Source organism: Lontra canadensis, unplaced genomic scaffold (genome assembly GCF_010015895.1).
Source record: "Lontra canadensis isolate GAN:19392208 unplaced genomic scaffold, GSC_riverotter_1.0 scaffold19, whole genome shotgun sequence".
NCBI classification, from domain to species: Eukaryota; Metazoa; Chordata; class Mammalia; order Carnivora; family Mustelidae; genus Lontra; species Lontra canadensis.
Window position 1 is genome coordinate 10885718 of NW_022631013.1, and position 14994 is coordinate 10900711.

At 46.1% G+C, this 14994-nt stretch overlaps 1 protein-coding gene across 1 annotated transcript; it reads right to left on the reverse strand.

Annotated features, from left to right (window-relative positions):
• Positions 1–513: 513 nt before the first annotated feature.
• On the reverse strand, positions 514–14756 carry VCP (valosin containing protein). The gene is made up of 17 exons (XM_032860455.1): positions 14642–14756; positions 11238–11349; positions 10857–11029; positions 9592–9734; positions 8857–8987; positions 7412–7543; positions 6529–6631; positions 5758–5891; positions 5545–5680; positions 5089–5201; positions 4530–4694; positions 4321–4443; positions 3655–3867; positions 3170–3478; positions 2752–2907; positions 1336–1490; positions 514–1181 (listed from the first exon to the last, which is right to left on the reverse strand). Exons 1-17 carry the CDS (start codon positions 14656–14658, stop codon positions 1076–1078), a joined length of 2421 nt encoding a protein of 806 aa, XP_032716346.1. The 5' UTR covers positions 14659–14756; the 3' UTR covers positions 514–1075.
• Positions 14757–14994: the final 238 nt, after the last annotated feature.

Sequence of the window (14994 nt, forward strand, 5' to 3'; positions counted from 1 at the left end):
AAAGAGTGAGCAGAGGAGGATGTTAAGTTTAGGAAAAAAACACATCCAATACTAGAATTTTATATTAAGGAAAAAAACCCGTATTTTTTATAATACAAATTACATAAAGGTGGACATAATTAGTAATCCTCAACCAGAGCAACAATGTTTAGGACTTTCAGATGCATGTAAACAATATCCACCTCAGACAGAGATTCTCTTTCTGAAACCCTTAAGATTTTTGGAGGGCAGCCGAATTCAGTCGTTGGTCAGGAAAAAAAGAGAGCTCTGCAGGCTTAACCTTACCATCCACATCAAACATAACTGGATCTCCATAAGGCAGGCTGCACCCTTTCCCCTGCAGTCCTACTCAGTGATGATACAGACATGGGGCAAGGTGGCAGTTCATACTACAGTAAATCAGAAGGGCAAAGAGGGTGCAATCTTTAATTTTTCACATTTGAAGAGGGCCTTGACAGTAAGGGATAAACCAAGGCCTTTCCCAGGAAAAAAAGCAGGCACAGGGGCCAGGACTCAGGCTCCATTTTGACCCAACGTTTATTGTCCTTTTACAACATGTCATTTTTGGTTTAGAAACTGCTTGTGATTAGTTTTCCAACATTAACTCAAAAGCATGTAAAATAAAATCAACCTACTCTCTATATAAACACCCAGCAACTGTGGCCCTTCAACCTCCTGCCCAGGCTGGGTAGAAGGAAGGAGGGAGGGCTTGGGTAGCACTGAGTGAAGTGCAGACGCTTTACTGTGGGGAGTGGCAGTGGTGCCTTGGTTCACACCCACACAGGTCTCCTGCACTGCCCCAAACTACAACAGAAATGGCGTAGGCCCAAGGCCCAATTCCCTGTTGGTAATTCACTCTCTGCCTCCCAAATGAAAATCGCTTTTATTTTATCTCTTTTGTTTGTATTTTTTTGCAACAGAAACCCCCTGTCCAGAGTCTGACTGTAGCTGAACTGTTCAGACTGAGGAATGGAGCAGGCCATGGGCACACCCCTGGTCCCTCCTGGGCAAATGCCCCCACCCTCAGGGAACAAGGTCCAGCCAGGCCAGCTCGCTGCATGCTGGCCAGCACCACTTAGCCATACAGATCATCATCATTGTCTTCCGTGTACACACTGCCACCTGTGCCGCCTCCACTGCCCTGACTGGGGCCAGCTCCACCCTGGTTTCCTGAAGGGAATCTGTATGCACAAAAGCAGAGCCAAAAAAGAGAGTTAGGATAGGGCCTGTGTAGGATTTTCACAACTAACCCTCCAGCCTCCTTAGGATTTCCACAATCCTGGTTGTATCATTACCCGAAAACAACTTAAGAACTGCCCACTGTAATGAAATTACCTGAAGCTGCCAAAGCCCCGACTCTGCTGAAGGGTCTGAGCAAACATCTCATACTTCCGGATGTCATTATCACTGACAGAACGGCGGGCAAAGCGCATGGCTTCCTCAAAGTGATCTCGGCGGATCTCAGGCACTGGATCATCTTCTTCTACCTCCTATAAGGTTGGTAAACACAGACCACCAGGGCTAGAAGTCCAGCCCGAATTCCTTTCCTGGCCTTCCTGGACACTCCCCTCCCTTACTGTCTCCTCTAATCCAAACCGAGTTAAGTTGAAAGGCCAATCTTCCTAAAACTGAGTCCGTGCCCTGTTTAAAAATCCGTCAGTGCATTCTGGAAAAAGCCCAACTGTGGCAACAAAATCATGTTAGTGGTTGCCAAGGGCTTAGGGTAAAAAGAAGCTGTAGTACTAAAGTGGCATGAGGGAAACTTCTAGGGCAGAAATTTATCTAAACTGTGGTAATAGTTATAGAACTTAAATACATTTGTCAAGATGAACAGAGACAGTATATATAAAAAGAATGACTTTTACTACACGTGAATCATATCTCAATAAAGCTAAATTTTAAAAATAAAGTTTCTAAAAAAAAAAACAAAACAAAAAACTGAAACCACCTAAATTTTAAAAAGATAAATGACTTTCAGCACTTACCACATCCAGATGACACCTTACCTCATGGCCTCACTCCAGTAACATATGCCCTCTTAAATCTATCCAGGTTTCCCCCAATTCCTGCAATCCTATTTCTTGAGCCAGTTATTTGGGCTACTTATTTCCTTATTCCTTACCCTTTACAATCTCCTTTCATAACCCAGCTCAAACTCTAGCTCTTCCACTTAAGAAGCCACTCCGATTGCTGTGACATAAGGGACTGCTCCACAGAATTAAGTATATCAATAGTTTCTAAGCTTCTACGGGAGAGAAGGGGTATCTCAAAACTCCTACAAAAGGTAAAGTTTTTCATTCATTCATTTATTCATTTATGAAGTCTCTAACATGGTGCCAAAATACACTAGAAAACATACAAGATTATATAGATTCCCTTTCTTTATGAAGCTTACATACACACCCCAAATTCTGCGTTTAATTTCAGGAGGTCCATGGATCACCAAGGAACACAGGCCCATGGATCGCAGGTTCTAAATCCTGCTCTTTTTGTTTATGTGCACCATCATATTTTGATTTCCTTCACAGAGCCTACTTCAGGCTGAGCATACAGACTAGACTACGCATCTCTCCTCAGCTTTTACAATTCCAGACTGAAGAGATTAATACTCCATATTCTCTCTGACATTCACCTAACAGGGCATTTATCAGGTATCTTTACAAAACCTTGCAACTCTTAACTCCAGAGCATGGTAGAGATTGCCCTTGGCTCCCTACAACTGGTACATACGGGGAAAAGATGCAAACTCACCATGGCAGATGGATTGGTCTGCCTCTCCCGTTCTCGCCTAATTTCACTCTCGATAGATTCACGGATGGCCAGCTTGCAAGCACGCTGGCAAATTTCTGTCAGGTCAGCTCCAGAGAAGCCATTAGTCATCTTAGCCAGGAACTCCAAGTCCACATCCTAAAAGCAGCAATAGAACCTTAAGATTTAGCCTCTCCTCCCCTGCAATACACTGATCTCTGAGCCACCCAAGCACTCCGAATATTAGTCCGTGCCATCTTCCACCACTGTTTTACTCCTGATTACGAACTGTATTAATACCTTCAAATCTTCCATCTTCCCCTGACATCCCTAACCCCAATGGAATCTTTTCCAGGAATTGAATTCCATACTAGGCTGAGCACTCACAGAAATCCCTTATTACCAATGCCCTTGCACCTGCCTTGGCAACTGGAGACTTGCGCAGGTTGGCCTTGAGGATGGCAACACGGGACTTCTCATCAGGAAGAGGAATATAGATGAGCTGATCGAGGCGGCCAGGTCGCAGGATAGCAGGATCAATAATGTCAGGTCGATTGGTAGCGCCAATAATAAACACATTCTTTTTTGTAGACATGCCATCCATTTCTGTCAGGATCTGGTTGATGACTCGGTCTGCAGCCCCACCGCCATCTCCAATGTTGCCACCACGGGCCTTGGCAATTGAATCCAGCTCATCAAAGAACAGTACACAGGGGGCAGCTTGGCGGGCCTATGGGAGAGATACACGAACTCAAGCATTAACATAACTGGGTCTCTCAGACCTGAGAAGGAAAGGCAATTAAAGTGATCTTCACTGCTCCAGAACAAGATGGCTTCAATTCTCCCAAGAAAAAGCTGCCTTGCTGCCAAACAAGTGAATAGACAGCTCAACTGCTTGTAGCTCACCTTGTCAAAGATTTCCCTGACATTGGCTTCAGACTCTCCAAACCACATGGTGAGCAGCTCAGGACCCTTGATGGAGATGAAGTTGGCCTGGCACTCATTAGCAATGGCTTTGGCCAGCAAGGTTTTCCCACAGCCAGGAGGTCCATAGAAGAGTACTCCCTTGGAGGGTGTCATGCCAAACTTGAGGAATTTGTCTGGATGCTCCACAGGATACTAGGAAGAAAAGGAAAGATGGTTTGGCATACCCCCATAGTCTAAAACAAACCTAACCAAAGAGCAGCATCCCTCCTATGGTGTAAAATCTGGTTCTCTAGGGGCAGGGTCCTTGGTGCCTATAAACTGAGAATAGCAGGTTCATGAATTATGCTCTCTCAATTCTTTTTTTTTTTTTTTAAGATTTTATTTATTTATTTGACAGACAGAGATCACAAGTAGGCAGAGAGGCAGACAGAGAGAGAGGAGGAAGCAGGCTCCCTGCTGAACAGAGAGCCCGATGTGGGGCTCGATCCCAGGACCCTGGGATCACGACCCGAGCCGAAGGCAGAGGCTTTAACCCACTGAGCCACCCAGGCGCCCTGCTCTCACAATTCTTGAACTCAACTACTAACACCCCAAGCCACCTACAATATATTGAAGCAATGACTCACTATGGACCAGTTACCCTACCTGGACCAGCTCCTGAAGCTCACGTTTGACATCCTCCAGGCCCCCGATGTCCTCCCAGGTCACCTGTGGTACCTCCACCACAGTTTCCCTCAGTGCTGATGGATTGCTCTGGCTCAGGGCCCACTAAAAAGAAAAACTGGGGATGAGATTTACCAATGGAAAGGTCAAAATGCACGTGTGTATACCTGAGATAGGGGTGCAGTCCTTACCCGGAAGTCATCCATAGTAACTGCCAGAGAGTTCATGACTTCAGCATCGATAGTCTCATCCTCTAAGTCAATGAGGTCCATCTTCTTGCGGATAGCTTGAAGAGCAGCTTCCGAGCACAGGGCTGCTAAGTCAGCGCCCACATGCCCATGAGTCTCATTGGCGACCTGCAGAGAAAAGATCTACTTACTACTCTGTAAGACCTAGCTGCCTTAGGAGGCTCAGAGTATATATAAAATCCTGGCCCCTTCCCGATACTCCTATCTCTGGGTCCTCCCATTTCCCTGAACACATACTAGCAGTTCTTTCATGGCTGGGTTTTAAGTAGTCAAGCCTAGAGTTGGGGCCTGGAAATAAAGCTGACCTCAAAGTTCTGGTTTACTCTAATGTGGTGTCAACAGAGAAATATGCCAGCTCCAGTTTCCTGGATTCAATCTCAGATCATTTCCTTTCCCCTATCCAAGAATCAAAATCAGTCTCTTTACATCTTAAGCTTATGTTCACTTTAACTGCCCAGGAACAGGTATCATAATTCAGGGCCAGCCCTCTTCATCACTCCACCTGCTCCAGGTCCACATCGTCTGCGAGCTTCATGTTCTTGGTATGGATCTGAAGAATTTCCAAACGTCCTGTAGCATCAGGGATTCCAATATCTACCTCCCTGTCAAAGCGACCTGTGGGACAGTGTGTGAACACAGACAGGGCTCATTTCTGGTCCAGAGGGAAGAAGGGACAAGTCTCAGGTGACCCAACCATCCCTTTCTGTCCAGGACTGTCCTGGAACTGATAGTTCCATGTCCTGGGAAACTCCTCAGGCTCAGGCAAACCACAATGGGCTGGTCACCCTAGACAGGACACAGAATAAGGGAAAGGACCCCAGGCCCTATCACTGCAAGGAGCTTCAAGAAATCCTCAGATTAAATGAAGGACAGGCATGGGATCAAAGAGATTCAGCTCAGTAAAGCTACAGTCTCCCTTTGAACAAGAGGAGGGTTGAAAGAAATCTGGGGTCCTTACCAAATCGCCGAAGGGCTGGGTCAATGCTATTGGGTCTGTTTGTTGCTGCCATTACAATCACATGTGCTCTCTGCTTTAGACCATCCATGAGGGTCAACAACTGTGATACAATACGCCGTTCTACCTCCCCGTGGGTCTGTCAGGACAGGATGTCTGGTCAGAAGTGAAGTGAGGACCTTTCAACCCCCACTATCCCCTCGGATAAGTTCCTACTTTCTCTCTTTTGGGAGCGATGGCATCTAGTTCATCAATGAAGATGATAGCAGGAGCATTCTTCTCAGCCTCCTCAAAGGCTTTACGAAGGTTGCTCTCAGACTCACCAGCCAACTTGCTCATGATCTCAGGACCTGAAAGGATACAGAATTCAAACAATGACAAAACTGTATCCTTCTTCAATCCTAAAAGAAATAATCTCTTATCTGCCCAGCCCAGAGACAGGCACTGTATGAAAATGTGGTAACCTCTGCCTACTTTCTCAGAGACTCCACCAGACACTATCCCAGGACAGCCACCAAACTAGGCTGAAGAAAAGCCAAGGAACGCACAACACCCATCTCACAGTCAAGCTCTAAATGTCAAGACGAAAGCACATGCTCTGGGAATTCTGGCCAGAGCAGGAGAAGCAGCACACCAGTTAGACCTCTATCATTCTCAAGGAGCCAGGTGATCTCAGCCAGTCTTCCCCCAAAACCTCTCAAATAAATTTGCAGACAAAATTTGAGTTCTCCTTCTATCTTGCTCCCTCTAAATGCCTTCAGCTTTTCCACAATCTTTCTCAAGGGGGATAAGTCGGGGGCACCAGAGTACAATACCTTCCCCTTGTTGCTTATCTGTCCATAATGTACCCTAGCAGAAGAAAGATAATGAAATATACACAAGGACATGTGTGGAAATAAATGCCCGTGAGTTCTCCAGCTCATGAACCTGGATCATGCTCAGCTCAGAGTATGATCCAGCCAAAAAAAGATGAATCAAGTCTCCTACCATTGATCAAGAAGAAGAAGGCTCCAGTCTCATTTGCCACAGCTCGGGCAATTAGGGTCTTCCCAGTCCCAGGAGGTCCATACAGCAGGATTCCCCGAGGAGGCTGAGGAACAGTACAGAGGATATGTTTAGGTTCAGAGTCCTACCTTCTCCCAATGCCATCCACTCTAAAATGGTTTGACTGTGGTTCTATCTAGAGAGGGTGAGAATCAGAGCTTGACCCTGACATCAATAAAAATAAGCTCTCAGCATTAACTGCTAGGAAAAGTTTACTTCAGATCATACTCACTCATTCCTCTTATTAGCAGAGAAAATACAGTCAGAAAACTGACATTTATGACATACGTTGCATACAAGACTCAGCACAGAAACCACCTAAGAAACTCTACTGTGGCTAAGTCTGAAGATCCTGGACTACAAAATAGCAAGAGGTTTGACTTTGGACAGACAAGGGCCAGGACTAGCTCAGCCACCTAAGTGGCCTCATTCACAGGCTGCACATGGGAAATGCCCACGCAAAAGATAAAATTATTTGTATGGTACATACTAGATAAAGGGGTAATTTCATCTTCAGTGTGCCCTATGATATGCAAATGGTTAGGAAGTTACATTGTAGATCTGCAGTTCTCAAATGTTTTGGATTCAGGACCTTCACATTGCAAATTTCCTGAAAGATCTACTTCTGTTAGGTGATACTATTATAAACAAGCTAGCAAACTGTGGTATTTGTTTTTATAGGGTCCATGAGATAACAATGGTTTTTTTACATTTTTAAAGGACTGTTTAAAAAAAAAAAAAATAGACATGTAACAAAGAATGGACCTACCTGATTCTACGTTAGTCACCAGCCCAGATTATGTCTCACGGGGCCCAGGATGCTTACCTTAACACCAATTGCCTTAAAGAGGGCAGGATGTCTGAGGGGTAGCTCTACCATCTCCTTTATCTGAGCCAGCTGTTTTCTGCAGCCACCAATGTCATCATAGCCTACTTCATTCAAGGATTCTTCCTCATCCTGGATATAGAGACAAAGAAAAAAGAAGGTAGAATATTAGTAACACCAAAAGTTGAGTTTCTCTAAACCCTTCTATAATCTAGTGTAGGATTTCCTCTAAGGGGATCCTGACTCAAAGAACAACTCTAAAAATCCCAAAGCAAAGATTTCTAGCACAGCCTTTCCCTTTCACACTACTATCCTTAGTATTATTACTGGTAAGGGCTCCCCCATAGACCTAAAGCTGGAAAATCTGGGAAACAGGCAGAAGTCTGGATGCCATCATCAATATCACTTCTACAAAAATTATTCTAACCACTTAAGATCTTTCAGGTTCAATCTAGATTTTATTTTATTTTAAAGATTTTATTTACCAGAGAGAGCACACAAGCAGGGGGAGGGGCAGGCAGAGAGAGAAGCAGGCTCCCAACTGAGCAAGGAGCCCAATGCAAGACTCGATCCCAGAACCCTGAGATCATGACTTGAGCTGAAGGCAGACACTTAACTGACTGAGCAACCCAGACATCCCAAATAATCTAGATCTTAAAAATCACCGGTATCGGGGTGCCTGGGTGGCTGAGTAGGTTAAGCCTCTGCCTTCAGCTCAGGTCATGATCTGAAGGTCCTGGGATCAAGCCCCACATTGGGCTCTCTGCTCTGCAGGGTGCCTGCTTTCCACCCGCCCCCCCCCACCCTCTCTGCCTGCTTGTGGTCTCTGTCAAATAAATAAATAAAATCTTAAAAAAAAAAAAAAATCCCTGATATCACATACTTCTAGGAAACACACAGGTCTGAAATGAATAGTTGAGAAATTTTCCCACCTCTGGAAAGGAGCTTAGTTCCAAAGAGCAACCAGTTTTATTTTAATTTTTTTTTGGTGGGTGGAGAAGGAAAGAGAAAGAGAGAAATCTTTTTTTGTTGTTTTTAAAGATTTTATTTAATTATTTGACACAGAGAGAGACAGAGAGAGCAGGAACACAAGCAAGGGGAGTGGGAGAGGGAGAAGGTGAGCAGGGAGCCTGATGTGGGGCTTGATCCCAGGACTCTGGGATCATGACCTGAGCGTAAGGCAGATGCTTAATCATCTGAGCCACCCAGGCACCCCAGGAAAGAGAAAATCTTAACCAGGCTCCATACCTAGCACAGAGCCCAAAGCGGGGCTTAATCTCACAACCCTGAGATCATAACCTGACTTGAAATCAAGAGTCAGATGCTTAACGGCCCAAGCCACCCAGGCGTCCCAAAGAGCACCCACCCGATTTTAGTAGTTACCACATGACTGCCCCACTTCTGTAATTATGAAACTGGGTACTGGAATGAAGGAGAGAACTCACCTCTCGTTTGATAGGCTCCCCTTCACAGTGGATCACTGTGTCTGGAGCAACAATGCAGTAAGGGCTGGGATCTGTCTCCACTACTTTGAACTCTACAGCACGCATTCCACCCCGGACAAGGAAAATGTCTCCTGTGAGAGCAATTAGCACAAGTGAAGTCAGAGAGGTCAAATACCAGAGCAAGTGAGAATTCCTCATCAGTACCTGGAGTCTAAAACGCCAAATTCATTAGATATTGCTCTTTTCCCTTCCCACCTCCACTTTATTAAGCCATCAGGCAAAAGGAAAAAGCTAAGCTGTGAAGAGTCCCACTGCCACTCAAGGACGCTGAACAAAATCTTATGGGTTTTCTGGTACTTCAGGTTTTAGCCTCTGGCCTAAAGCCCATAAGGTTTTTGACTTCTGGGCTATAAGTAACCAAGCTTTCACAACCACCACCAATGGTCAGGATGTGCTAAATATTAAATACACTTTGGACTGGGACACAGTCAAAAGTGCCCAAGTCCTCCTCCTGGGACAAAAGAAGATAGATTACTCTACTGAAACAGGGAGTAGAAGTAAGAAAACGAGGCATGGGGAAGGGAGAAAGAGGGAGGGAGAGGATACATAAGCATGGATGCAGAATATATGTATAAGCACACATATATGAGAATGAGATAAAGACAATCCAAGGTTTACTCCTAGGTAGCCCTATAACCAACCATCCTTAAACTCAGTCCCTAAATTAGTTCTCACCTTTCCGGATGGGTCGATAAGCTTCCAGGAAGTATGGCTTAAGGTATACCTCGAAGAGATTGCCAGTGATGCCTTCCACCGTGTCATCGATGGGTAGCACATGGATACGTTTGCCGTACTTCACATCAGGGCACGGCTGGATGCTGAGGATGACAAGCAGACTCCACATTACCAACCACACTGCAGCCCCAAGCACTGGGTGTCCAAAAGGGCCTGGCACAGAGAGCTGATGGCAAGCGAAAGAGAAAAGTCAGGGATGGCTTTAGGTGAAGAGAGGCAGGACGGTAATGTGAGAGTGAGGACAAAGGAGCAGCCAAGTAGAACTAAGACGAGTCATACTCAGGTTGTGCAGTAGCAGGAGCCTTTAGAAGAAGCTACTGGGGCTGCTCACTCCTCATCAGCAAGCCAAAAGGAAGACCCACACATGTAAAGCCCCCAAAATAAAACAGGAGGAAGGGTCTTCAGTGAGAGATATCCAAAGATGACCCATTCTGTATCAGTAACCCAATATTACAAAGGGAGGCCTCAGACAAGTGTCAGGATCAAAGAAACAGAACTGAAAAAAATCATCTCAGCCAAGTGATCAGAGCATCTTGACAAAGTGACTAAGGACCTCTAGGAAGAAGGCTACACGAAACCTAGAATCCATGAAAAATAATCAGGAAGTCTGAGATGTTCCTGGCCAGATGACAGGTGGTTGAACAGCAATGGCTAATGATGACTCCAAAATGGGGAAGCCTCTTGCCTAAAGTTAAGGCCAAAATCACTCCAACTGAAGCTATTCGGGGATCTGACTCAAACTATGCCTCCCTCCTATATTAACTTGGATCCTTAAAAAAATTTACTCGGAGTCCACCCTCTGTGCCCACACTTCCACCTCATTCTTGCCCCAATACAAGCCATTATTTCAACATAACAGTGAGATCATTTTATAGACACACACCCTCAAATGGCATCCTAAACCAGTGTCTAGCATGTGATAAATTATACCTCTGGCAAAGAAAGAAAGGAAGGAAAGAAGGAAGGAAGGAAGACAGGCATCACGAAAGTCACAGAAATCCAATTTGTCCCAAGGGTCAGCAGAAGTAAATTCTGAAGTCCCAGGGAGGAAGAAACAAAACCTAGACAGTCTTGCTATAGTAAGCCTTCCCATGGCTAGGAGGTTTCTGCTTTATGTAGCTGCCAAGGACTTCGCTGGGGTCCTGTCTATAGTTCAGGTTATCTCTGGCCTCCCATCCCTGAGGGGACAAGAACCCCATACACACCTGATGACATCTCCTAGATGTACGCGAAGGTTGTTCCGAACAACTCTATTCATTCGAATCTTCTCATCGGAACATGTGTCATCAGAAAGCACAATGCACACAGCCTCCCTCCTCTTCTTTCCTTTCAGCAACACTGTGTCACCTCGGAACAACTGCAGCTCATCCATCTTGGGCTGAGAAAAGAAGGTTAAGGGCTTTGGGTCACTGGGCCAGGGGTTAAGCAGCAGCCCCTGGAAGCTAGAATACCCAGTAAACCCTGCTCTTCTGCGGTCACTGCAAAAAACAAACAAACAAACAAACAAAAAACCCAAGGAAAGAAACCTGGGAAAAGCCCTCAGGTTAAGTGCAATGAGGAAAGATTAGACCTTGGACCCAACTTACCTGGGACAAAGACACCACACTGTTGTCCTCATTGATGGCTTCATCAACAATTAACCGATTGGGACGGTTCTTCTGTTTAAGAATGGCTGTTGATAAGTCATCACCTTTTGAACTAGAAAGAAAATGAAGTTAGTCCCAATACATACTCTAGTCCCAAGGGCCCCACCAGTCATTAAAACTCACACTTAGGAAAGAAATAGTGGATAAATGAAGCTGTCCCTAAACCAGAGAGGTGAGATAAAAGATATTCAGCCAAGGTCATAAAGAGTAACATTTAGCACATACAGTTCCCATTCTAGCAGCTCTTGGTATTCTGAACACTGGTAACCTAGCTGTAAAGGCCCCAAGTGATCTTGCCCCAGAGTCAGGAAACTATGGCCTGAGAAGACTAAATAGATGTAGAGGCTGAATAACAATTAGAGAAACGACAACAGTCTTAATATGAGACAGCGATTAGGAGAAGGGGTTCGCAGTAAAACCTGCTAGGTCTGAATTCCAACCCTGCCACTGCTTAACTGTGATCTTGGGCAACTTACTTAACCTCTCTGGAAGTTGATGTCCTCACTTGTAGAGAGGTGAATACTGTAGTACCTATCTTACAGGATTATTGTCTTAAGTGAGATAATGAATGCAAAATGTTCAACACAATGCCTGGCACATGGTATTAATGGTCACAATGATTAGCACTTCAGAACAAAGCATAAGCTCTTTCTTTGCTAACCTTCTTGGAGAATGAAGTGAGCAAGACAACTTCCTGTAGGGCTCAGCGAAGCCCCAAGTCCCACCAAGCAAGCCTGGGGACAATGAAGCAAAATCATTAGCACTACTGTCCTTACTGGCTAAACCAGCTGAATGCCAGCACATTTGATATACCACAGAAATGCCAAGCATAAAGACCAATGATATTTGGGGAAAACAAAACAACTCAACTAACAGATATGAAACCTTCAAAAAGACGGCCAGGCTCAAAAACAGTTTCACAAATCGCTGCAAAGACATACAATTCCACAATGTTGGCTCAAAAAGTCAAAACCAAGATATGCTGAGACATGGAGCAAATCCAAATCCCTCACCCAAATCAAGGCTGCCTGCGTCTAAGCTCAGTTTAAGCCCTCTAAATAGTTTCAATCATTTCCTTGAAGATTATTCACTTTATACCAACTTTTTACCTACCTCTTCTTCAATCTTCAGTAACTAGACTCAGTGGGCTTTCCCTTTGAAAAGTTATCCTCTTTTACTAAGGCTCAGGAAAATCTGATTAACCAAAACAGGGAGACCAGAAAACGGAGAAAATGAAGAAATAAAAAGGAATCTTTCCCATTAATTATTCCTTCATTTAACAAATTAGCAAGTATACATTACAGGCCAGACACCCTCCTATGCTGGATGTATCTTCACAACTTACAAGAAAAAAAAGATGCCTATATTCCAGAATACCAGCGAGGGCATTGTGATGTTTCTCCATCTTTTGGTCCTGATATACCCAACAGAAATACAAATCCCATTCATCTAGTAAATCTGCTGATCCTCTCACACAGGCTACATCTTTAATCATCACCTTAAAACTGATTTCTAAGAGTGGAGTTTTCTCAGCTTAAACTTGCCTCCTCAACCTAAAAGTGTAGCACTCTGGGCACAATGCTGCATAGCAGGCAGACTCTTCCAGTGCTTATCAACATGCTGGAGAACAAGTATGGTCAATATGGCAGCTGAAGGCAATTCCATCCCATCAACTCTCCCTCTCTCCCACACATCAAAATACCTTCCAAAGACTGCCCACCTTCCTATTTAATCTATGGTACTGGGGCTAGAGAAAAATAAAATGCCAGACGCCTCTAGTCATCACAGTTTATATTTTAACCCCAAAACCGCATTCTAGGAAAACTAACCTGCCTACCCTTCCTGACCCTGGCAATGGAGATGAGCAGTATGTCCTTCTCTTAAGGTAAAGACCTTTACTTCCCTATCTATCTACTAAGATCAAAGGAAGTAACCTCTAAAAGAGAGCTTCAGCCTGATCGTGGGCCAACAGCAGTCCTGGAGGCTCTTTGGGGACATCCCCCATTGTCTTCTGCATGAGTCAGGCCCTTTCCAGAACTCCAATGGGCCACAGGGGACTTGGAGGGAATTCAGGTAAGAGTCATCAAGATGACCTAGAGGTTAGAAACCATCTATGATGCCAGGTTCCAAGAATTTTGAATTCTTATTTTTAGTCTTGAAAATAAATAACTGACTAAATAACCTAAGAGAGTAGATATTAATAAGTAATGGTCCTTTTAAAGACACCCAAGTAATACTTCATCTCGGTTTACAGACCAAAAAAAAGAAACACACCTCAAAAAAATTAATTCTCTTCAAGTCAGGAAAGTGATTTGCATAAGAGTTTCCACAGGATGGCTTTTTTTTTTTTCCTTTTTCAGTATCTAAAGCTCTTGATTCTAAATATAATGGGCAGAGGGGTTGAGGTGGTCATCTCTTATCTGATGCTTTTCTGAGGAACTGACCACCCAAGATTTCTCAACACAGCGGTTTGGAGAAAGGAGCGTGTGTGTTCAAAGAGTTAGGGCAACTCTAACCTTCTCATCACAAAGGCTGATATCGAGGAAGGCCCGCAAATTACCAACTGAGATTCGAACTTTAGCAAACGCCCAAAACAGTAGAGAAAAGTTCCTACTTCCCACCCACACTTCCTAACATTAAGGAAAACTGACTAAAGCTTTATCATGTGAACAACCAACATAAACTACGAAGGCCAGAAACCTACGGCCCGCCCTCTCCCTAACAGCCCCTCACTACTCAGGTCGTGAGGATGTCAACCAAGGGACAGGCCGACCCAGCTCCGAAACAGCCGTCGTGAGCTTCCCTGAGCTCGCCGAGTCTTCCCAGTTCCCCGCTCCGGCCTCCGCCTGTCTCGCAGCTCCTAAGGCCTTCACGTGGCCTAAAGTCCACGCCCACCGGGCCCAGTTAGGGCGTTGGGCCCACAGGGCCTGCTCCCTCCGGGGACCAAAGGCCTTCCGCGGATAGTAGACCTGATCGCAGGTGGGCGCCCTAAGGCCCTGGGGCTCCGCGCCGGCCATGTGGACCGGAGACTTCATAAGAACCGGACAGCGGTTCCCAGGGAGCCAATCAGGCCGGCCGGGCCTGCATGACACAGCACGATCTGGCCCAGGCCCCGACCCAGGCCCAACGCAAGCCCGGCCTAAGGGGCGCGCGGCTGCGCAGCCAGGCCCAGACCGGACCGCGGCCCCTCATCACCCCGCTTCTTCTGCTTTCCCTGTCTCCCTCCTTCCCTGCCTCCACCTCTTAGACGCGCCCACGGCCAGGCCCCGCCGGGCCTACCCAGCGCCGCGAGTCCCCAGGTGCGCGCACCCGCAGTGGGCGGGCGGGCGCGCGCACACACTCACTCAGCTCCAGAGGCCATGGCGCGCGCCTCTCCCGGCCGGCGGCTGTGGCGGCCCGCGGGTAACGGCTATGAGGGGTGGCAGGCGACCGACTGGGCCGGGGCTCGGCTCTCCCGGGCAGGGGGCGAGCTGCGGCGACAAACCCGCAGGCGGCCTCCTTCTCGTTTCCTCCTAGAGGCACCGAGGCGGTGGGCGGGCGGTATACACTGGCTCCTGATCCGGGAGGGGGCAGCGGCAGCAACGACTCAAACGACGGCTGCAGACGCTGCGCTGAGACTGAACCCAGAAGAGCCGAATCATCGGAAGGAGAGGTGCTCTCACCTCAGCCAATCAGCGCCTGGCCTGGGCACTTCCTC